Raw genomic sequence first — 25,883 nt, 5'->3', positions numbered from 1 at the left:
TGCCTTATTTGGTCTCTTTTTGTTAATGTTTAATCTTGGTAAAACACTCCGAACTTCAATTTAAATCCATTCCTTTTCGAAAGCGACTTTTATTCAATTTTACTTTATATACACATTTTTCTGACACAAATTTTAAAAAAAATTATAAAATCCGAATTCATTTCCGTTGGATAAAAGTGGATCTTGGATGGCATTTGCATAAATCATAAGATTTCTCATATAAAAACATTAACGTACCACGCATTTTACTGTAGATATAAAGCACCCACTTAAAACACATTTTCTGCGTCTGGTCTTGTACCTGGTTTACGTCGGCTTCGCCATCGTTGCGTCGTCGGTCGTTGTTGTACCATTGGTTGTTCTTGTTTTACACTACACAACATACTCATATATTTAACATTTTACACCATTTGTCATAATTAAAAATTTAAGTGCGATTCCTTATCCAGTCAACCGGAGAACCTTCGCTTCTGCATCATCCCCACCCCATTGACGACGACAACAACGGCGACGCACAAGGACGAGGATGAGGACGAGGACTCCCCTTTCAACTGGTTGATATATTTTTTTCTCAATCCGTCGAAAATTGATTTATTCATGTGTGTGCGGCATTGCCATCAATAATTCGCATATATCGCATTTCGTAATGCAAAAAAAAATCGGAAAATTCAGGAAAAATCTCCGAGAAGAACGAGAAAAAAATCCAATTTAATTAATTTCGAGTTTTTAAGCACGTGTCACTTTCACTTCAGTGACACTGCAAGTGTAATTTATCAACAGAAACAAAAAAAAAAATTATAAAATCTGTAGAAATAAAAACAAAAACAAAAACAACAAATAAAACCTTGCAGCCACTTTATAATTCAATAGATTTTGAAATGGGTGTGTGTTGGTGTCGTTTAAATCATGTAACACGCATGGGGTTGGCTTTGAAAAGGACATTTTCTATAAACCTAACCCTATACCTTACTTCTTCCTATACCGGTGTTATATGCAGTGGTACTGGTGGATGAAAGAAGAAGGTTGGTTAAGGAACTCCACTCCAACACAAGACACAAAACCAAGTGACTGCATAATTTGCAAGGCATTAAATAAAGAAAAAAAACAACAACAAAGAAGAATACCTAAAGCCGAAGGAAGTGAAGAAAAAAAAAGTCCTTCGGTATACATCCCAAAGGACTTTGTCATACCAAAGTGTATAAAATGAGAACGACAACCTAACGTCGAAGAAGGATTTGTTAATCATCAGCTTTCGTTCAAATCCCTTAGCGGTAACGCCTGGCGACTGGCGGTGGCGGCAAAGCGCCGCTACACATCAGTGTGATGAATACATACAGTTTGCAAAAAAAAAAGAGACAACAACCGCAACAGTCACGCACACCAACATACACACGACAAAATGCACAGTTGCATGTCATTCGTCTGTCATGCAAATTTTATGAGGCAACAGTAAATAGGGGGAGCTCAAACTTCCAAAACAGCCAAACGGAAATGCAATGCAAGGGTTGTTCTGTTCGTCATCGTATACCTTCAACTTCAACCAACGACCGACTGACTGCGACGAAAACGACGATGACGCCCGACAAGCGGAAAAAGTCGGTCCCTTTTTGCCATATTGCCTACCTCACCTAAACCACAAAACCCCAATTGATAGAATATGGAAATTTAAAGCTGATGGTTTTTGGGGGGTCTTTGTGAAAAGACAAACTTGCATTCTGATTTTGTTCGTACTCGACTCTATAGGTGCTTGTTACAGTAGGAGGAGAAGAATGTGAATTTGGAATAATTTTAAACTAAAAAAAAAACAAAACTTGTTCTTATCAAAACATACAATTTATCGCCAAGGAATGTAAAAATTTTCAATTCGACAAATGATCGGATTGATTTCTAACACGGTGGATAAAACAGATTTTACACAAACCGAAAATTGAAGCTTTTAAAATTCAGCACATATTGTATAACTTTTGCGAGTAGCTTGACCGAGATTAAGATATGTGCTTAAAGTCTTTGGCTTCTATTGAGCCTGGCCACAAGTCGGGAAAAATTTCGGTTTAGTCTCATAAAATCCCATTGAGATATTTGTAATGACTTTTAAGGGGGTATTTTTGGCTAAAAGTCTTAATTGTAGGCCTTTAATATATTTTATTTACTTGATAAATATGTTCAAACAAGTTTATTTATTTTAAATCAAAGTCATTAAATAATTTAAAGATCCTATTCAAAGAAAAACAATGGTCATAAATAGTCCGACAATTTCGAGTATGTTCATAATCAATCAGGTAAATTCGTCAGGTTTCTATTAGAGTTTAACCGAGACATAAGTTGAAAGGGTCCATACTTCCATGTATTAGTTTAAAAACAAGCACAAAAAAAAAAAACAAATAAGAATGTCCTCTCTAAAGATGCGGCATATCAACAGTACTAGGCTGTGCTGATAAGGTAAAAGATCTTAGGAATTAGCCCAACCAAACACACCAATGGACTGTCGTGCAAGAGGTCCCTAACATCTAAAGTTTTTTTTTACGGGTACTTCCTCTTGCGAGGAATTGAAAAATCCTCAAAGTCGAATTCTTGTCACTAAACGTGCTTTCTTAAATTAGTCATTCGGATTTGGCTTAAAACTGTAGACTTCTTCATCCCTGACAACTTTACTCGTGCACAAGAATGGTTGAGAGTTGTAAGTCACTAGGTCCTAGGCCCTAGTTCTCAACAGACTGTTGCGCCACCTTACCTATCCTATTTTACACCAATTCTATTGTGGATTTATGACAGGTATAGTTTGACGCCCAGAACCTATTCGAGTATCGGCCCAACAAATGTTATAAAAAGATGGTTTATAACATAAGGATCATACAATTATTTCGTTAAAGTGTTGTGAAAATTTCCATTTTCCATCGAACTATATAAGCATATAATTAAAAGAAAGCTTTTTCGTAAAGCTCCTAGTTTTACATTTATTAATGTTAAGAAGCAAACAGTTTGGAACACACCAATCAAAAAACTGGTTTAGATCAAATTGCAATTCTTCACAATCACAAGAGCTCGAAACAGTTTTGAAAATTGTTAAATCACTTCAAAGATTCCATAAGTGATCTTGAACAAAAAATGATGCAGATATCTTCGCAAAATGATAATCCAGAACCCCCGAAGATATCAACGGAATTTTCAAGCGCCATTCGCAGACAAAGAGCAATAATGTGCTCTCTTGAGCGATTACTTCAAGGGTTATCTCTTGATGAGTCTCTGAGACGTACCTTGAGGTCAAGGCTCGCTCGATTGAACAGCTTTGGAAGCAAGAAGAATCAGCTACTTACTCAATCTGGGAATTGAGCGATAATCCCATGGTTGAAGGATATAACGAAGAAAACTTCATCGCTATAGAGCAAAGGGTGCAGGATGCACTTGTCAATTTGTCCATGAAGATATATCCAGAGAATATAAACCGCGCAAAAGGAGGCGGTGCTAACAACAAAAACTCGCTGCATTCACCAAAGGTCACAATACCAAAACTTGATGGTGACTATATGAAATGGCGAAAATTTTATGACTTATTCTTCCAAATCGTACACAACCAATCAATACCCAACATTCAAAAGTAGTGGTACCTAAAAACACATCTAAGCGGAGAAGCAGAGAATTTGATTCGACACCTGTCATTAACAGAAGAGAATTACAAGACAGCATGGTCCAGTCTTCAAGATCGGTCCAACAATGTAAGGATTCTTACGTCAACACTATTGCAGAAGATAATTGGGCAACCTAGCCAGTCACAATCTTTGGCATCAGCTATCAAAAATCTCAGGAACCCATTCTACTTCATTTACTTGTATGCAAACTTGATCAAGGTACTAGAATTCTTTACGAACAATCCCTTACAAAACCAAAGGAACCACAATCAATATAAGAATTACTTTGAAGAGATCGCTGCATTAGTACAGCAGTATCAAATTTGCTTCTAAGTAAATAATAATAACCTTAGGAGACCTTAGAGTTCTTCAACACTGTAAATCATTATAAATAAAATAAAAAGAATAGGCCCTAAATGACTACCTAGTGGAATTGCAAAATTAACTTTGAACTTCTTTGAGTCGCAACCAGTACAGCGTATGATCTATCCAATAAATAAGATTAAAGCCTTTTTACGAAATGTGTTTGATTTTTTAATTTAGCAAGCAAAACTTAATGTCAGAATCTGTCAAACGCCCAACTGAAGTCAGTAAAAATACAGTCCAACTGGTTTTCGCTTATAACCGTGCCGATTTGGATTATAAATTAACTTTTCTAAAGGATTTTTCAACTGGTGTGTATAGATTTTGGTGACCCGTGGTGGCTATTTTGTTTTGGTGACATCTGTCAAATCTTTTGTTTATTATTTAGTTGTTTATCATCATGGCAAGTTACACGATTGAACAGCACGTTCAAATGATAAAACTTTATTATCAAAATGAGTGTTCGTTAACTCAAAAGTTGCGCGCATTGCGCCCATTTTACGGTAGACGTAGTAGACCCTCACTGTCGACTCTCCAACGTTTAGGGGAAAAATTTAGGACGACCCCGAGCAGAACCCGAGGCAATCTATTCCTCGCCGTACACAAGAACTCGGTCTTTCGCAGACTACAACTTGACAAATTTTGCTTCCTCACTTGGGCATACACCCGAACAAGATCCAACTAACCCGGGAGCTCAAAGTTAATAGCCATAGGCAACGCTGCGCCGCACAGTGGTTCAAAATTTTGTTGAAAAAAAAAAAAATTATAAACAAAGTTATTGACATTTTTCTAAAATTTGAGGGTTTTTGATTTTTGTATGGGAGAGCGGAAAAAAGTCTGTAAAATCTGAACTTCTAAACGAATTTTAATGAAATTTTAAACACATGTTAAGATTAGTCTTATACATGCTTGGTCAAAATTTGGTCAAGAAAAAATTATTAGAAAAAGAGTTATTGACATTTTTCTAAAATTTGAGGCTTTTGACTTTTTATTTTGAACAAAATATTATTACTAACTATGTATATTATAAAATTAAATAAAAAAATAGATAAATACATACAAAAAATAAATAAAAAACAATTATGAAGTAGTAATTTTTATGACGCTAAAATGAGATTTTTAGCGTCTGCGCTGATTGGAAGTATTTTCTTTTTTGCCTGTGGCCTTAAACCTGTTATTATTGGATCTGAGGATATGAGTATGTGATGCATCACATCTTCATTCGTCGCAATTCGGCTGCATTTTCTCGAATGAAACCTGCGGTAGGCTTTATAATCCTTATTTCGGCATTCTTGGGTTTCCTCGGAGAGCGATCCAACAGGAAATGCACAGCTTTTAATAACTTTAAAAATAACACCTTTTTTATTTCTACCTGCCCTACTTTTAGCAAAAAACTAAAAAAATAAAGGATTATCCCTAATCCTATTCTTTATTTTTTTTAAGCTCTATCATATAATTTAAAATATCATAAAACTATATTGCTTTTCGTGTGTTCTTTCCAAGAAAATTGAGTTCAAAGTTGAAAAAAATTTCCGGGCAGAAATAAATGGTTTCGCAAAAATCGAAATTCTCAGACCTGTGTCAATGTATTAATTTTGTTTTATTTTTAAAATAAAGTTTGACATTTTTTCTTAAAATAATGGGCTTAACCAGTTCATTCTGACATTAATAACGAAGAAATCAAACTTTTTGGTAAACACCACCGTCAAAACGCAGTTTTTTGAAATCCGATTCAGTGAAACATTTTTGATCATAACTTCCACATCTGCACGTATCTGCAGCTGATTTTTTCTGTGCTTTTACATAAATGCATGGAGCATATGCTGGCATACTTACTTTCTTGGAGTCTTTTGGAGCTTTTTTTTTGAAATCAAAAAGTTTAAAAAAAACACATTTTTTCCTAGTACTTAAGCTTCAGACTACTTATAGAAGGTATCTTTTATAAATAATCATTTTTTTTTTATTTTAGATAATCAAAAATAGACCAATTAAATTATTAAAGAAGCTAGAGAATTTATTTAAAGGAACTTCGCAAAAAAAACATCTCAACATTTGTTGAAAATACGGTTCGCGATTTGAGTAAAATTATTTTTCAACTTTGAGGGCTTGTAAATCAGAACATACAACATATATGTTGAAAAATACTTTTAAATCATACGCTCGGGTTATATAAGAGTACTTAAACATAAAATTTAAAAGGATAAATATAACTTCTTAAAAAGACTTTATTCCGCTCTCGCACCACTGTGCGCCGGCCGCTTGTTCGCTGGCTGTGTTCTAATCGTTTGGTAGAGAACCTAAATTTTGGCCGGGAAAATCATCTTTAGTAACGGGCTCATTTTTGGACGAACGGCAAAGTTGCAGTATATCGGAAGACACCAACCCACACGAGGTTCACCAGGTGATAATGCGTCCTCAAAAAGATACCGTTTGGTGTGGATATTGGGCCGGCGGCAGCGTAATTGGTCCGTACTTTTTTGAAAACGACGTTAATGAGGCGGCCACCGTCAACAGCGAGCACTAAATAACGATGATAAATAATTTCTTATGGCCCAAGTGGTGCTGGATAAGCCATACATTGAGGAAGCCGGACGACAACATAGCAAAGCAGTGCTTTCAATAGAATCCTCAAGGTAGAAGGCGGACTGGAAGGCCAAGAGAAACATGGAGATTATCCGTCATGAAGGAATCTCGGTCCCAAAACTTGGAGACGTGGTCCCACCAAGGGTAACGTGCTAGAAATAAAGAGAGATGGAAGGAATTGGTTGCCGTCCTATGCTCCAGGAGGAGTTAAAGTGCTGCTACTAGGAGCCGGAAACGAAGAAGAAGAAGAAACTGAACCATATGGACATAGACGACATGCGTGGTTCCAGGAGAATGGCGCTACGTGTCACACATCAAACGCCACGACTCCTACACTCAATATCTATGCGCCCTTATCTGCTAATTCGCTTGCAAATAACTTCAAACTTCTTCCCAAAACCCAAAACCCATTGTTTCTTAATGACATTTTAGACTTTTATAGTCACAAAGGATCACTTTTTGTTTCTAACAATCGAGTAATAAGCGCTTTCCTTTCTCAACTTATGAGTAATAAACTCAAGTCTCAAGTCCACTTAATTCTTAAGTTAAGTAGTCGTTATGATATTTTCTGTCTGTCGAAGAAACTGTTCATGTATGAGCTAAGGAATGTTGACTGATCGTACAAACTGCTTTTTCATAAGCAATGATTTGCGAAGTTCTTTCTGCTAACCGAGCTGAAATCTGCCTTCTTTTGAAGAGTGGTTAATTCTTACTTCGTAACGTCTGACAGAAAGAGTATGATCTTCAGTAACGACGATGATGTTTTGTATGTTTTCACAAAGTGCAAACCTTTGTCTTCTAGATACAGTTTTAATCTTATTTATTACTTATTACTTATGAGATGGCTTATGGGTCTTCATTTGACTCTATCTGAAGTTTTGAAAAACCTTTATATTCTTAAAAATTTGTTTTAAAGTTTTTTTTTTTGGTGCTAATTTCGAATCCAAAATCTGCTTTAAGATATATGTGCTCCAACTCAGAAATACCCGTTTTTAATATTATTTTTAGAATTTTTTCAATATGTTCCAAAAACCCGATTTTTTTAAATTAAGACTAGGAACTCGTAGAAAAAATAAATACTGTTTTGCGTTTAAATACTTCAGAGCTCTTTTGAGTTTAATGTATGGAAAGTAAAGATCTACAATTAATTAAGAGTTTTTGAAAAATAAGCAAAATACTGATAGTTTTTAAATTTTCTACTTCATGAATTTAAATAGCCTCAAAAAGTCTAACATAAGGTTTTTTCCAATTATAACTTTTATATCTCACAAACGGGTGATGATAAATTGATTTTTAAGTGAGCCTTTGAAGTAAAGCCATTAAAACCCCTAAAAATATAATATCCTGTAGGGTGTGCTCATGGACAAAGATTTCAAAAGTATCGTCAACTGCGGTTTTTGTAATTAACGTTGCTATGTCTTATATAGTACCCGTAGCATGATGGTTAGTGCGTTGGACTGTCATGCAAGAGGTCTTGGGTTCAATCCCTGCCTGTGCCACCATAATTTAAAAAAAAAATAATTTTCACGGGTACTGCCTCTTGACAAATCCTTCAAGAGTAATTCTTGTCATGAAAAAGTGCTTTCTCAAACTAGCCGTTCGGATTCGGCCTTAAATTGTAGGTCCCTTCCATTCCTGACAACAGTACTCGCACACAGGAATGGTTGAGAGTTGTAAGTCACTAGGCCCTGGTTCACAACGGACTGTTGCGCCACCCCATTTGAATTTGAATTTGAATGTCTTATATATGCACAAAAAATATATTTTTTAAATTTCTAGACCAGAAAACCCTTTTACGACATCTGAGGAAAAACTGTTTTTTTGGTTTCGTTGGTCTCACTAGTCTCATTGGTCTCGTTAGTCTCGTTGGTTTCGTTGATCTCGTTAGTCTCGTTGGTCTCGTTGATCTCGTTAGTCTCGTTGTTTTGTTAGTCTCGTTGGTCACATTGGTTTCGTAACTCTCATTGGCTTCGTTGGTCTCATTGGCTTCGTTAGTCTCGTTGGCCTCGTCAGTCCTCTTAGTCTCCCAAAATCCGAAATGGTTCAGGCTTAGCTTGTTCCTCTTGAAATAAGCGATATTATAGTTATGGAATGACATTTTCAAAAAATACTTCGTACGTATGTCAAAAAAACGGCTTGCTGTCCATCTGCCAAGTCACAAACTTTCGAACATCATTTTATTGAGCCGAATAAAACAGTGTACATTTTTTATAGAATTTTTTTCATTTTTATCCAAAAATACCAGATAGTTTTCCCCACTGTCCATCATGATATTGATTGAGCAATATTGGAAGAAGTCTGCATTTATATAGACATCGAGTTTGGTATACGATAGATATAAATTGCAACCACAGCAAGTTCTCAAGTTATATCTCTGCTTGCATTGAAGTCTTTGAAAATACGTATAAAGATTTGATTTCTGTAAGAAGATACTATAAAAATAATATCTCTTCGATTTCTTCGTTAGAGCGAGAGTCAATTAGAAGTTATGTGCAGATATTGTATAATGTATATGTATAAAGAAGTAATTATAAAGACAAATTAATTCAACTCCTAATTTATTGAGAACTTATACTTTTTCGTAGCTCCATATTTTTACATATTTTTGTATTGATGAATTGATTATAAACGAGAAGAAATTGGCCGCAAAGTTTCAAGGCATGAATTGTTTTATTTTTGTCAATCTTCTTAATGTTGTATTAAATTTCAATTTAAAGCTAAAATTTTGTCTTTTTATTTTTTATTTGCAGGTAAGAGTAAATCAATTGTCCCACTTCATATTGAAGTCGATAAAAGTGAGTAATATTAAATTGTTATGTTATTTTTTTAAAATAGAGTGAACGGTTTTCAAAATAAACATGAAATACCGAATAAATGGCATGTTGCATGTTGAAATACTTGTATTTGTATTTAGTTAATATTGCCACGACGAGAAATTATGCGCCCAGAACATATATCTTGAAATATTATATATCCCAGTCGTATTCTTCAATATCATCATATGACCATAACGCAGCGAATTGACGGTGTCAGTCTTTCCATAGTAGTTTTCGAAGAAGTAAGGTCCAATCAACTTTTTGTGGATGTAATTACTTGAGGATTCTCAGAACCTCAAATACGACAATTTTGTTCATGAACATACCAACCGAGTGAGAAATGAGCTTCGTCGCTTAAAAAAAAAGGTTGGTCAAAAAATTCGCTGTCCACCGCCTATTGTTGAAGTACCCATTCGACGTATCTACGTTGTAAATGGTCAGCTGGCTTTAGTTGTTGTACAACTTGAGAGTTACTTTAGGGGTAGATCCAAATATAAATACTGCATAATGTGTCCTAATTCCTGAGAAGGACGAGGAATCTAAACACTCGGGTCTTCGGCAACACTTTAGCTTAAAGCAGGGATGCTGCACAGGCCTTTCAATATCTGTAACCAATTCAGTCTCTGCAAGTTTCTTCACAATTTTGCCAATTGCTTGCGTAGTTGGGCTATTATGTTAACCAAAATCTCTTCCTAAAGCACGATATGTGGCTGTGGCAGAATAAAGATTTTTGTAGAAGGTTTTAACAATTGTATGCTTTGTGCGATAGATAAGCGATCCAATATTGTAAATGGCAGACACCAACTTGATGTTCAAATGGTAGATATGTGCATTCAAGAGGACACAAGCGTCCACACGTTTTTCTCAAAACCGACCTCTGTCTATCAACTCCTACTCTCACCTCCCCGCGGTGAACATCGGCGGAAGCCCTAAACTTCTGCAAGGCAGATATTACCGTCATCCAAGAAGTGCGATGGGATGGACCAGGCAAACGCAAACTAAAAGACTGCGATATATACTACGGCGACTGCTACCGAAAACAAAGACAGTGTCTATTTGGGTGTGGATTTGTTGTTGGAACTAGACTCAGCAAAAAGTCTTGAGTTTCAACAGCGTGAGCGAGCGCATCACGACAATCCGCATCAAGGCTAAATTCGCCAACATAAGCCTAATATGCGCGCATGCCCCAAGAGAAGAAAAAGATGAAGAAACCAAAGACATATTCTTCAAGCTCTTGGACAAGACTTATAAGCAGTGCCCTGGCTATGTCTTAATATATTTTAATGCCAAGATAGGAAGAGAAGACATCTTTGGTGGCATAATCGGGAAATACAGCCTGCCCGACACCACCTCCGACAACGGATTCAGGCTGGTCGATTTCGCTGCAGGCGAATTAGTTAGTACGCAGTTCATACATCTCAATATCCACAGAAAAGGTTTTAGACAAGGCGATGCACTGTCATGCAATTTCTTCAACATCATTCTGGAAAGAATTGTGCAAAACTCAACCGTCAACACTAGAGGCACAATCTTCCAAAGGTCCATCCAATTACTCGGATACGCAGATGATATTGACATAATTGGAAGATCAAAGCGTGATGTCAGTGAAGCGTTTTTGAGCATTGCGACGGAAGTGAAGAAGATGGGTTTAGTGGTCAATGAGGGCAAGACCAAGTATATACTGTCATCAAAAAAGGACATTGAAAAACGACGTCTTGGACAAAACGTCACCATGGACAGCTATAACTTTGAGGTAGTTAAAGACTTTGTCTACCTAGGCACCGCTATTAATACAGACAACGACACCAGCGCTGAAATCAAACGAAGAATAACTCTTGCAAATCACTGCTTCTTTGGACTTAAAAGGCAATTGAGAAGTAAAGTCCTCTCTCGAGCATCTAAAATCACCATCTATAAGACACTCATCATCCCGGTTCTCATTTATGGCGCTGAGGCCTGGACCCTGTCAAAGAAAGATGAGAGCGTCTTAGGATGCTTTGAGAGAAAAATTCTTCGGGCGATTTTTGGTCCCGTACGCATAGATGGAGAATGGAGGAGAAGATATAACGACGAGCTGTACGGGCTGTACAGCGACACTGACCTAGTTAGCAGAATCAAAGTCCAACGGCTTAGATGGCTAGGTCATGTAGAGCGAATGGACATCAACGCTCCAGCCCGGAAGGTCTTCGAATCCAATCCCGAGGGACGGCGCAGTAGCGGAAGACCGCGACTCAGGTGGCGCACCCAGGTGGGAGAGGACCTCAACCAACTTGGCGTGCGAAACTGGAGACAGCTAGCTAGGGACTGAGCTGGCTGGAGACGCTTGTTGGTTGAGGCCCAGGTCCGCCCCGGACTGTAGCGCCACCTTAAGTAAGTAAGTAAGTAATTGGGTCGTACTTTTTAGAAAACGAAGTTAGTGAGGCGGTCACCGTCAACAGCGTGCACTACACAACGATGATAAATAATTTCTTATGTCCCTAGTATTACTGGATTGGCCATACATTGAGGAAGCCGGATGACAACATAGCAAAGCAGTGCTTTCAATAGAATCCTCAAGGTAGAAGGCGGACTGGAAGGCCAAGAGAAACATGGAGATTATCCGTCATGAAGGAATCTCGGTCCCAAAACTTGGAGACGTGGTCCCACCTAGGGTAACGTGTTAGAAATAAAGAGAGATGGAAGGAATTGGTTGCCGTTTATGCTCCAGGAGGAGTTAAAGTGCTGCTACTAGGAGCTGGAAACGAAGAAGAAGAAGAAACTGAACCATATGGACATAGACGACATGAGTGGTTCCAGGAGGAGGGCGCTACGAGCCACACATCAAACGCCACGACACCTACACACAACATCTACCCGCCCTTATCTGCTAATTCCCTGGCAAATAACTTCTTCCCAAAACCCAAAACCCAAAATTCTTCGTTTCTTAATGACATTTTAGACTTTTATATCACAAAGGATCACTTTTTGTTTCTAACAATCGAGTAATAAGCGCTTTCTCAACTTATGAGTAATAAACTCAAGTCTCAAGTCCACTTAATTCTTAAGTTAAGTAGTCGTTATGATATTTTCTGTCTGTCGAAGAAACTGTTCATGTATGAGCTAAGGAATGTTGACTGATCGTACATACTACTTTTTTCATAAGCATAATGATTTGCGAAGTTCTTTCTGCTAACCGAGCTGAGTTCTGCCTTCTTTTGAAGAGTGGTTAATTCTTACTTCGTAACGTCTGACAGAAAGTGTATGATCTTCAGTAACGACGATGATGTTTTGTATGTTTTCACAAAGTGCAAACCTTTATCTTCTAGATACAGTTTTAATCTTATTTATTACTTATTACTTATGAGATGGCTTATGGGTCTTCATTTGACTCTATCTGAAGTTTTGAAAAACCTTTATATTCTTAAAAATTTGTTTTAAAGTTTTTTTTTTTTGGTGCTAATTTCGAATCCAAAATCTGCTTTAAGATATATGTGCTCCAACTCAGAAATACCCGTTTTTAATATTATTTTTAGATTTTTTTCAATATGTTCCAAAAACTCGATTTTTTAAATTAAGACTACGAACTCGTAGAAAAAATAAATACTGTTTTGCGTTTAAATACTTCAGAGCTCTTTTGAGTTTAATGTATTTAAAGTAAAGATCTACAATTAATGAAGAGTTTTTGAAAAATAAGCAAAATACTGACAGTTTTTAAATTTTCTGCTTCATGAATTTAAATAGCCTCAAAAAGTCTAACATAAGGTTTTTTCCAATTAAAACTGTTATATCTCACAAACGGGGATGATAAATTGATTTTTAAGTGAGCCTTTGAAGTAAAGCCATTAAAACCCCTAAAAATATAATATCCTGTGGGGTGTGCTCATGGACAAAGATTTCAAAAGTATCGTCAACTGCGGTTTTTGTAATTAGCTATTAACGTAACTATGTCTCATATATGCACAAAAAATAGATTTTTTAGAATTTCTAGACCAGAAACCCCTTTTACGACATCTGAGGCAAAACCGTTTGTTGGTCTCCTTGGTCTCATTGGCTTCGTTGGTCTCATTGGCTTCGTTGGTCTCGTTGGTCTCACTAGTCTCGTTGGTTTCGTTGATCTCGTTCATCTCGTTAGTCTCGTTGGTCTCACTAGTCTCATTGGTTTCGTAAGTCTCGTTGGTTTCGTTGATCTCGTTAGTCTTGTCGGTCTCATTAGTCTAATTGATCTGGTTAGTCTCGTTTGTCTCGTTGATCTCGTTGGTCTCGTTGGTTTTGTTAGTCTCGTTGGTTTTGCTAGTCTCATTGGTTTTGTTAGTCTCGTTGGTTTTGTTAGTCTCGTTGGTTTTGTTAGTCTCGTTGGTTTTGTTAGTCTCGTTGGTCTCATTGGCTTCGTTGGTCTCATTGGTTTCGTTGGTCTCATTGGCTTCGTTGGTCTCGTTGATCTCGTTGATCTCGTTGGCCTCGTTGGTTTTGTTAGTCTCGTTGGTTTTGTTAGTCTCATTGGTTTTGTTAGTCTCGTTGGTTTTGTTAGTCTCTTTGGTCTCATTGGCTTCGTTGGTCTCATTGGTTTCGTTGGTCTCATTGGCTTCGTTGGTCTTGTTGATCTCGTTGGTCTCGTTGGTCTCATTGGTCTCGTTGGTCTTGCTGGTCTTGTTGATCTCGTTGGTCTCGTTGGTCTCATTAGTCTAATTGGTCTCGTTGGTTTTGTTAATCTCGTTGACCTCGGTGTTCTCGTCAGTCTTTTTAGTCTCCCAAAATCCGAAATGTTTCAGGCTTAGCTGGTTCCTCTTGAAATAAGCGATATTAAAGTTATGGGATGACATTTTTAAAAAATACTACTAGTCTCCCAAAATCCAAAATGGTTCAGGCTTAGCTTGTTGTTTTTGAAATAAGCGATATTATAGTTATGGAATGACATTTTCAAAAAATACTTTGTAAGCATGTCAAAAAAACGGCTTGCTGTCCATCTGCCAAGTCACAAACTTTCGAACATCATTTTATTGAGCCGAATAAAACAGTGTACATTTTTTATAGAATTTTTTTCATTTTTATCCAAAAATACCAGATAGTTTTCCCCACTGTCCATCATGATATTGATTGAGCAATATTGGAAGAAGTCTGCATTTATATAGACATCGAGTTTGGTATACGATAGATATAAATTGCAACCACAGCAAGTTCTCAAGTTATATCTCTGCTTGCATTGAAGTCTTTGAAAATACGTATAAAGATTTGATTTCTGTAAGAAGATACTATAAAAATAATATCTCTTCGATTTCTTCGTTAGAGCGAGAGTCAATTAGAAGTTATGTGCAGATATTGTATAATGTATATGTATAAAGAAGTAATTATAAAGACAAATTAATTCAACTCCTAATTTATTGAGAACTTATACTTTTTCGTAGCTCCATATTTTTACATATTTTTGTATTGATGAATTGATTATAAACGAGAAGAAATTGGCCGCAAAGTTTCAAGGCATGAATTGTTTTATTTTTGTCAATCTTCTTAATGTTGTATTAAATTTCAATTTAAAGCTAAAATTTTGTCTTTTTATTTTTTATTTGCAGGTAAGAGTAAATCAATTGTCCCACTTCATATTGAAGTCGATAAAAGTGAGTAATATTAAATTGTTATGTTATTTTTTTAAAATAGAGTGAACGGTTTTCAAAATAAACATGAAATACCGAATAAATGGCATGTTGCATGTTGAAATACTTGTATTTGTATTTAGTTAATATTGCCACGACGAGAAATTATGCGCCCAGAACATATATCTTGAAATATTATATATCCCAGTCGTATTCTTCAATATCATCATATGACCATAACGCAGCGAATTGACGGTGTCAGTCTTTCCATAGTAGTTTTCGAAGAAGTAAGGTCCAATCAACTTTTTGTGGATGTAATTACTTGAGGATTCTCAGAACCTCAAATACGACAATTTTGTTCATGAACATACCAACCGAGTGAGAAATGAGCTTCGTCGCTTAAAAAAAAAGGTTGGTCAAAAAATTCGCTGTCCACCGCCTATTGTTGAAGTACCCATTCGACGTATCTACGTTGTAAATGGTCAGCTGGCTTTAGTTGTTGTACAACTTGAGAGTTACTTTAGGGGTAGATCCAAATATAAATACTGCATAATGTGTCCTAATTCCTGAGAAGGACGAGGAATCTAAACACTCGGGTCTTCGGCAACACTTTAGCTTAAAGCAGGGATGCTGCACAGGCCTTTCAATATCTGTAACCAATTCAGTCTCTGCAAGTTTCTTCACAATTTTGCCAATTGCTTGCGTAGTTGGGCTATTATGTTAACCAAAATCTCTTCCTAAAGCACGATATGTGGCTGTGGCAGAATAAAGATTTTTGTAGAAGGTTTTAACAATTGTATGCTTTGTGCGATAGATAAGCGATCCAATATTGTAAATGGCAGACACCAACTTGATGTTCAAATGGTAGATATGTGCATTCAAGAGGACACAAGCGTCCACACGTTTTTCTCAAAACCGACCTCTGTCTATCAACTCCTACTCTCACCTCCCCGCGGTGAACATCGGCGGAAGCCCTAAACTTCTGCAAGGCAGATATTACCGTCATCCAAGAAGTGCGATGGGATGGACCAGGCAAACGCAAACTAAAAGACTGCGATATATACTACGGCGACTGCTACCGAAAACAAAGACAGTGTCTATTTGGGTGTGGATTTGTTGTTGGAACTAGACTCAGCAAAAAGTCTTGAGTTTCAACAGCGTGAGCGAGCGCATCACGACAATCCGCATCAAGGCTAAATTCGCCAACATAAGCCTAATATGCGCGCATGCCCCAAGAGAAGAAAAAGATGAAGAAACCAAAGACATATTCTTCAAGCTCTTGGACAAGACTTATAAGCAGTGCCCTGGCTATGTCTTAATATATTTTAATGCCAAGATAGGAAGAGAAGACATCTTTGGTGGCATAATCGGGAAATACAGCCTGCCCGACACCACCTCCGACAACGGATTCAGGCTGGTCGATTTCGCTGCAGGCGAATTAGTTAGTACGCAGTTCATACATCTCAATATCCACAGAAAAGGTTTTAGACAAGGCGATGCACTGTCATGCAATTTCTTCAACATCATTCTGGAAAGAATTGTGCAAAACTCAACCGTCAACACTAGAGGCACAATCTTCCAAAGGTCCATCCAATTACTCGGATACGCAGATGATATTGACATAATTGGAAGATCAAAGCGTGATGTCAGTGAAGCGTTTTTGAGCATTGCGACGGAAGTGAAGAAGATGGGTTTAGTGGTCAATGAGGGCAAGACCAAGTATATACTGTCATCAAAAAAGGACATTGAAAAACGACGTCTTGGACAAAACGTCACCATGGACAGCTATAACTTTGAGGTAGTTAAAGACTTTGTCTACCTAGGCACCGCTATTAATACAGACAACGACACCAGCGCTGAAATCAAACGAAGAATAACTCTTGCAAATCACTGCTTCTTTGGACTTAAAAGGCAATTGAGAAGTAAAGTCCTCTCTCGAGCATCTAAAATCACCATCTATAAGACACTCATCATCCCGGTTCTCATTTATGGCTCTGAGGCCTGGACCCTGTCAAAGAAAGATGAGAGCGTCTAAGGATGCTTCTAGAGAAAAATTCTTCGGGTGATTTTTGGTCCCGTACGCATAGATGGAGAATGGAGGAGAAGATATAACGGCGAACTGTACGGGTTGTACAGCAACACTGACCTAGTTAGCAGAATTTAAGTCTAACGGCTTAAATGGCTAGGTCATGTAGAGCGGATGGACATCAACGCTACAGCCCGGAAGGTCTTCGAATCCAATCCCGAGGGACGGTGCAGTTGAGGAAGACTGTTACTCAGGTGGCGCACTTAGGTGGGTGAAGACCTCAACCAACTTAGCGTGCGAAATTGGAGACAGCTAGCTAGTTACCGAGCTGGCTGGAGACGCATGTTGGTTGAGGCCCAGGTCCGCCCCGGACTGTAAGACACCAACTTAGTTTGACAGGTGTCGAAATTCAGCCCTATACTTTTTGAACCCGCAAAATGAATTAACTTTTACTCAAAAGCATTAATTAGAAAACTCTCAAGCAAAGAGATGCTGTTTTGAACTGAACTTTAAGAATGTGCCGTTCTTATATTCAAAACTTTAAGACCAATGTGCTTCGGTATCTTCTCTTTGAACTTTCCTTATTTTTCATAGCCTTAGCAGATTTCCAAATAGATGCAACTATAAAAAGCAATCCCTAAAATAGATCTTCCTCGAAAATTTGTCTGGCGTGGAATTCTGAGCAAATAAAAAAGTGGCACCTCTTTTTTATATTTACACTGAAAAATTGTTAAATAATTCTTTGTGAAATTCATTATTTACTTAATTTTATTTATACTCCTGTCTGGAAAACATATTTTCATTTTGGTTTATTTCATTTCGAGTCAAAAGTTTATTTTATTTTGTTTTTTTTTTATATATTTTAAACTGTATTCATGTTTTTTTTTTGGAACCACACAGATTCCCCGGTCTAGGTCTGTGTTAAATGTAATTTTCACTTGGAATTCATTACAAAAAAAAAGGAAAATAAAACGAAAAAACAAAATTCCATTCGATAAGTGCGATTTTTTACACCCTCATACCTTTTTGAACTCCCTGTTTTTCTGTTTTACAAAAAGGATGTATGAGTTGGATTTCGATAGAATTCTTTCAACTTCGTATATACAAAATTTATTGTAGCAACGAACGATACGTTGAAAATTCAAGTTGCTGTTTTTTTTGTGTTTTGGTTACAACAGTTCAGTACTGGTCCATTAGTCTCCGTTGCTTAAAAAACACTTGACAGTAGAGGATTTGATGTGAAACTTATTTTGTTCGATTTCCATTCAATTTTGTTCAATCCTCAATTTAAATTCAATCTACAAATCTTTTCAATCCATAACCCAATTCAATCCACAATTCAATTCAATCCACAATTCAATCCAATCCACAATTCAATTCAATCCAAAATCCAATTAAATTTCTTTTAAATTCAATTCAATTCAAATTCAATTCAAATTCAATTCAAATTCAATTCAAATTCAATTCAAATTCAATTCAAATTCAATTCAAATTCAATTCAAATTCACATCAAATTCACATCAAATTTGATTCAAATTCACGTCAAATTTGATTCAAATTCAATTCAAATTTAGTTCAAATTCAAATAAAACTAAATTCAAATTCAATTCAAATTAAATTCAATTTAATTCAATTCAAATTCAATTCAAATTCAATTCAAATTCAATTCAAATTCAATTCAAATTCAATTCAAATTCAATTCAAATTCAATTCAAATTCAATTCAAATTCAATTCAAATTCAATTCAAATTCAATTCAAATTCAATTCAAATTCAATTCAAATTCAATTCAAATTCAATTCAAATTCAATTCAAATTCACATCAAATTTGATTCAAATTCAATCCAAATTTGATTTAAATTCAATTCAAATTTGATTCAAATTCAATTCAAATTTAATTCAAATTCAAATAAAATTCAATTCAAATCAAATTCAATTTTACTCAATTCAAATTCAACTCAATTTCAATTCAAATTCACTTCAAATTAAATTCAAATTAAATTCATATTCAATTCAAATTCAATTCAATTCAAATTCACTTCAAATTCAATTCAAATTCAATTCAAATTCAATTCAAATTCAATTCAAATTCAATTCAAATTCAATTCAAATTCAATTCAAATTCAATTCAAATTCAATTCAAATTCAATTCAAATTCAATTCAAATTCAATTCAAATTCAATTCAAATTCAATTCAAATTCAATTCAAATTCAATTCAAATTCAATTCAAATTTAATTCATATTCACTTTAAATTCAAATCAATTCAAATTCAGTTCAATTTTCTTAAATCCAACTCGCCCAATTTAAAAATTCGCCTTTTCCCAAACTAAACTATTTTCAACTCCCGCCCCTGTACACTTGTGCACTTTAAAAAAGCCCTCCCTTATGATTTGTTTTGTAAAGTTGTGTACCATTTTGTTCCTTTTTTTTATACTTTTTGCTTCTTTTAATATTAAAATCTGTTTCGACAGATTTTCGGAGTGAAACTTTTAATACGTTTAGCAAAATGAAAATAAAATACAAAAAATATTATGCGGTGTTTGTTGTTGACTTAAAGAAAGTTGCTCCTCTCATTTGCCGAATCCTGAATTCTGAGGGTTGATTTTTTGGGCTGATCCTGATACTTTTGATGTGCTGCTGCGATATGAATTCCGCCAGAAATACTTCTCTCCCAAAACTGAAACTTGTTAAAAAAGGACATTTTATGAAATTTGTTCCTGTCACAGTTGTTTAAGAATATAAAAGTGGCTGAACGAAAACGACTACGAAAACGAAAGACGACAGACGTAAGACGTAAGACGAAGACGAGTGCTATTGACATTTAATGTGGTTGTGGTGTGTTTTGACAATTTTTGTGAAATCTGAGCTACTATAAGAATTTCATTTTGGAAATGTAATTGAGAGAAAAAAAAAAACTAAATCAGAAGAAATTGAGTTGAATTGAGTTTGAAAAGAATTTTTTGTTTTTTGATTTATTTTATTTTTGGTTTGTTGTCTCTTGAGGGTATTTTCTGATGATGGATCTTTTAAAGTGAGAACTTTAAGGACAGGACATTTTATATGAAAAATGCTGTCCCAAGAACCAAAGGGCAAATCAAAAAGCACTTGATGGGGTTTAAGTGCTTAGGTCCCAATTATACCTTTTTTTTAGAAATTAAAGTAGCCTACTTGTGGATAAGGACTGTTTTGCGATTCAATTTTTTTGAAATGTTTTTCATATAACATCTTTTTTTTTTTATAAAATTGTGTGAATTACTTTTTCAATACTCTTAGGTTGTTGAGATTTAAGTGGTATTTGAATTTTACTTTAAAGATCTTAAACAAAACCTGAGAGTTGTATTCCTGGAATTGGAGATAAATATCAAACATATTCAAAGCTTCGATAGTTGGGTTATTCAAAAAGATTCTGAAATTTATTGACTTGATATTTGCTTTAGTGACATGTTTTTCGATTCCTAACCGAGTCTATTTAAATGTTTGTACCTGAACTTTAATAGAGTCAATCAGCTTAAATAAGGCTGAATCTCAGACTGCTGCAACCACTCCAAGAACTCTGTGTTGAAAAATGTCCAAAGTTACCCAAAAGATTAATATTTTTCAATCCCTAATTCAAAACCTGTACAACTGCCATATTACTCTATCTAGAGTCTAGAGTACCACTTTAAAAATGAGAGACAAATCGTATAACAAATGGATCGGAGTCAAATTGATTGGAAACAATACTAAAGGCTGAAAAGGCTAAATTTAATTTCTTCTCATGAAAATAATTTTTTTTTTTAGATTATTGGTTTTTATGTTGATAACGTTGGCATGGAGAAGAGCTAGCCTTCAGAATTGATATAATTTTTGTAACATCCATATCGTTAAGCAAGTGTATAACTTGAATTTGCGTCAGTATTTCGCTACCAAAAGTATTCCTTCTTATTTCCTTAAGAACTGGACATCTTCCAACAAAGTGTTAAACATCTTTCCTTTTCTTAAAATTGCACAACGAGCATATAATTGGTAAGTCATCTCTATGAGGTATAAAATTCAGCTTCATAACTTCACCTCTCAATTTACCCATCATTGCAATTTCGACAATGCTATTATCGTCCCTAAAATAATACCTCTCTTCCAAGTTGTTATTTAGTTGACAGTAGAGCTGCCTGCATATAGATCCTGTGGCTTCATTCAAGTATTTAACTCGTTGTATTAAGTCCACTGAGGAAATGAGCTGGTATAAAGAAGCTTTTAAATCATCCTGGTTATTACACAAAAGCTTAAGTTCTATTCCTGAATCTCTTGCCAAATTCTTCCAATCATCAATCCAACTTGTTTTAGTTCGTATTACTTGAAGCTATCTGCTATCTTCTTCTTCTCAAGGTGTAATCGACTTCCATTTTTAGAGTTCGTATGATCATACATAGGTGATAATATTGATTCCAACATAATAACATAGTTGGATATCGGAGAGGTTTCTCAACTGTTTCGTTCCCAAGTTTGTGCCGCGTAAAACATGACAGATTTAGATACCGTTTCAACTATCTTGAACTTATTGCTGTGTGCTATACTTTTGTTAAAAAAAAATCTTTTCAAGTTGCACTAACTGCACCTTTAGCCTTAACTCGTTTCTCTCTTAGGTGAATTTCCATACTAAAATATTTTTTGTTAAGGGAACTCCAAGGTATTTGAATTGACCTCTCCATTATAGAACCCTTGTTCTTTCGCCGAATTGCAGCATCCTCCTCCTTGTTTAAAAATCAAAATTTTGAACTTATTAAGATTCACCATCAAACTCCAAAGCTGGCAATATTGATACAGCCGGTTTATCATTAACTGCAATGATTCAGGTGATGCTGCCAATGTCTTCCGTAAACGTCAATGCTTTTATTATTTGTCCGGCGAAGTCTATGCCACCTGGAAAGAGGTCTGTAAGATCTTCAACAAACAAGGCGAACAGACTCAGACTCCATGTACAGCCCAGTCTGACTCCCGATTGTGTTTCAAACCCTCTTGACATCTCTTCTCTGTTCCATAACTTAGCAATTGTATCTGTATATAGGTCCTGAATAACTCTTCGGAACTTCCTTGACATTTCGTTACTATACAGCTTGAGGATAAGCGCATGCCTATATGTATATAGCTTCTTGTCTTTATTCAGGAATGTTTCCGCGATACTTTCAAGGGTAAAAATGTGGTCAACCGGCGAATAACCTGTCCTTAGCCTGCTTGAAACTCCCTTAGGAGCTTGTTGTCTTCTATCCATTTATTGAAACGTTTTTGAAAAACCAGCGTGAATATTTTTTTCTGAAGCATTTAGAAAGGAAATTCCTCTATAATTAAACACCTAGGCCAAGTTCCCTTTCTTATGAGTCGGGAAAATGATGGACTCCTTGAATTCTAGTGGTTCATTCCGTTTTCCATGACATTGCTTTTAACAGTTGTCAACCGACTGATTAGCTCTGCTGTGCCATACTTATACAATTTTGCTTATATGCCATTCGGTCCGTTTGCATTTACATCTTTAAGTTCCATTACAGCTAAAATCACTTCTTGGTGTCTTATTGCAGCATCAAGAGTTTCACTTTTAAAACCCGGAGTAGCGTATTAAAACACAAGTTTCCCTTCTGTTGGATTCAACAAATTCTGAAAGTGATCTGCCAGCTGATCAGAACCTAGGTTCCAAAACTCCTTTTTACTTTAACAAGACGCTAATCTCTTGGATACAGCTTCAAAAAAAGCTGCCTTCGTTAGCTTACATATTTCCTTGACAGATCTATTAGCCAACAAATATTGATTTTTGAAGTAGCCATTATTCGAACATCTGTATGCTCTAAGCCAGCTAAACGATAATTCTCGTGCCTTTTTACAGTCTACATCAAACCATGGCTCTATGAAGTTCTCCCGGACTTTGCTGTTGGCAGCTACAGCTGGATACGACTCCTTGATTATTTTGTCCAGCTTGGATACATCACAATTTCTTTGACTCAGTAGTGAGATATTAAGCTTTGCTTAATATTTCATCTCGTTGTCGGTTTAAGGTATTTATAACCTTGGACTCTTGAGCATCTTTGAAAACCAGTCCGAACGTAATGATCATTGGAAAGTGGTCTGAATACAGTACAGTCTCTATTTTCATATCAATCAATGCTCATTCCATTCGTTGCCTACGAGACTATAGTCTATCACAGAGCTACCCTGGCCGCTGACAAAAGTTAATTGACCTTCCATAACTGACAAGCTTGTACCATTTTGTATTTTAAGCCCGTATGAGTTACACAGTTATAAGCTTTAAGGTGTCTGAAGTTCTTTGCTAACCAGGGCATAGATCTTGCGTCAAAATACTGTGTTTTATAATATATTTTGTGGTTAAGAGATATTTCGTCAAACCATTTACGTGGAATCTGGTATAATGTCTCTGTGCAAACAAAATCTTAAGACCAACTTTTATTATTTTATAAAGTTGATGAAAAGAATTGGAGAAGTCTCTACAAGTCCTTCCTGGAAAGACTTCTGCAAAGAAGCTCTTCTTCAATCAAGGAGTTTAATGTAATAGACCATATCCATGAAGGTCTTATATTACGGGAAAATGAAGATGAAAACCATTTGTTGTCTTTGTCTCCACTTGTCTGTCCTATACTGCAGGTTATCTGTCGCTTGAAGGTTGTATTTTATTGGAAGTTACCATTGTAATTTAATGAAAATAATTTTAATTTTTTTATTTCTTATGTTTTTAAGGTGGTATGGTGGCCCTTGAAAGGTTTATAAATCTTAAAAATATGACACAAAATCAAAAAATTGCATGTATCTGTCTTTACGGATGGGTCCAAAACGGGTTGGGGAGGAATAGTGTCCGGTATCTTTTTTATATAGCGTTTTTCAATAAGGACAGGTAGATGTTGTGTGTCGATGTCGTGGCGTTTGCTGTGTGGCACGTAGCGCCGCCGCCATAAGAAATTAGTTATCACTGTTATTTAGTACTCGCTGTTGACGGTGACCTCACTAACGCCTTTTTCAAAAAGTACGGACAAATTACGCCTCAGTTCTAAAATCCACACCAAACGGTAACTTTTTGAGGATGCATTATCACCTGGTGAACCTCGCGTGGGTTAGTGTTTGTTAACACATCCATGCATTTAAAAATGCGCCTCTTCACTAAAGATGATTTTCCGTCCAAAATTGGGGTCTTATTTCAAACTTTTGAAACCCAGTTAGCGAACAAACGGCGTTGTCTATGGTCATGCATTTTGAGCTCCTGGGCCAGTTGGATCTTCTACGGGTATGTGCCCGAGTCCCGACGCAAAATTCGAGTTCTTGCGCACAGTGGAGAATAGACTATAAATAGACAAAAAAACTTCTTTTAAGCTGAAGTACTAAATGGTTGTGAAGCCTCTAAGGATCTTTCTTCCTACAATTTGGAAAATAAAAGCATAGACATATTTCTCGACAACCAATCAACAATCAAGGTCATATCAGTAACTGTCACCAACCTAGTAAAGCAATGCGATAGGAAGCTTTGTTACTTACTTAGCGAAGCCAGCATGGTAAAGCGCTGTTAAATATCAAACGCTGTGACTTTGACAGAAATCAAGAGGTTGGCGAATTGGCTTAAACCGTAGCAATGCTCAGTCGGAGCCATATGGTATCAATAATTGACAAGCCATTGAATCAAGAAAATGAACTAATTCACCATGGTTTCATTGAAATCGCAAATAACAGGTGGTTATAACTGTTGAATCTTCAAGGATTTCGAGGAATCTATGTCCAAATATTTCAAACATATGGGATGTCTCATCCTTCTAGAGACCTTCTGAGAATTTCCCCGAAATGTACTTACCTAAGTTATTTTGGTCATTTGAATATAAGTCTTATTTCAGTTACTTTCAAGTAATTGCCCCAGCCTATATTTAAGGAGACCTTAAAGAGGATACGAATCTTTCAAAATCTCATCTTTACATCCACCAAAGCAAATGAATAATATATGACTCTTAATTTGTCGCTTTTAAAGAAGCTATTCAATTTCTATAAAACACCGATTAGATCTTTCTTAAAAGCTTTGCCAACAATGAATTCTCAAACCTAGTATAGGAGTCATAAGGTATATACTCGTACGTATAGGTACCTTTTTGGGGAGTCCTTTTTTTTCGCAAGGTAAACTCTTTGTAATCTTCCATCGTCATCATCATTATCGTCATCGTATCGTTGCACACTTTGTATATTTAGCTTCTTCCACATAGGAATAGGTTCAGTAGAAAATTGCCATGATGCTGCTGCTGCTGTTGCTGCTGCCCTTGACAGAATGAGGTTTCGATTAAAATCTTTGTCTGGAACGTTTTTCTTCCTTTTTCAGGATATTTTACGTCTTTATCATCTCGGAGAAAATAATAATAATAAAAAATAAATATTTCCCAACCACCATCAGTGCTGTGGCAGTAGCAGTAGCAAAATAAACTCAAAGCATAAAATAAATAGAAAAAAGGAATAAAAAGTTCAGTGCACTTTCAACTCCTTTGGCTTCTTCCGCAAAACGACACGACGACGAGAAACGGTGGCGGATGTAAAGCCATCACTATGATGCGACTGTATATGGAAGTGACGGTTTGTTGCACAAACAGCGTCAAAAGCTATTTGTGCCAATCATAAAAATTCCATCTAAATGTAGCTACACTCGGCTGTCACATTTTTATTGCATGAAGCAAAGATCTTCCACCCACTTACCTTTTTTGTATCTTGATGCTGGTCTTGGTCTCGTTCTTGGTCTCAAGACTCAGATCTCAGTCGTTGTCGACTTAAAGACATTTTCATGTTATCCTGAAATAGGATACGATGACGTATATAAAAAGGAATAAAACCCAAACCGAAAAAACGTGAACAAAATGCTTTCTCCAAAGGAAGTCCTGTGTGATGCGATTGTGTATG

At 36.0% G+C, this 25,883-nt stretch overlaps 1 protein-coding gene across 2 annotated transcripts in view; it reads left to right on the top strand.

Annotated features, from left to right (window-relative positions):
- Positions 1-25,883, top strand: part of LOC129953971 (stathmin) — a 408,077-nt gene that overhangs the window by 86,444 nt on the left and 295,750 nt on the right. Inside the window, exons 1-2 of one of the 2 annotated variants that reach the window (XM_056067541.1) lie at positions 14,676-14,708; positions 14,770-14,842. The exons of the other annotated variant lie outside the window; for it this stretch is intronic. Coding sequence (XP_055923516.1) covers positions 14,691-14,708; positions 14,770-14,842 — 91 coding nt within the window. The 5' untranslated portion in view covers positions 14,676-14,690. Of the gene's footprint in view, positions 1-14,675; positions 14,709-14,769; positions 14,843-25,883 lie in introns of those variants that run through there. 2 annotated transcript variants of the gene reach the window in all.

The sequence above is a fragment of the Eupeodes corollae genome, chromosome 1 (genome assembly GCF_945859685.1).
Source record: "Eupeodes corollae chromosome 1, idEupCoro1.1, whole genome shotgun sequence".
NCBI lineage: Eukaryota > Metazoa > Arthropoda > Insecta > Diptera > Syrphidae > Eupeodes > Eupeodes corollae.
This window is presented reverse-complemented; position numbering and strand designations above follow the sequence as displayed.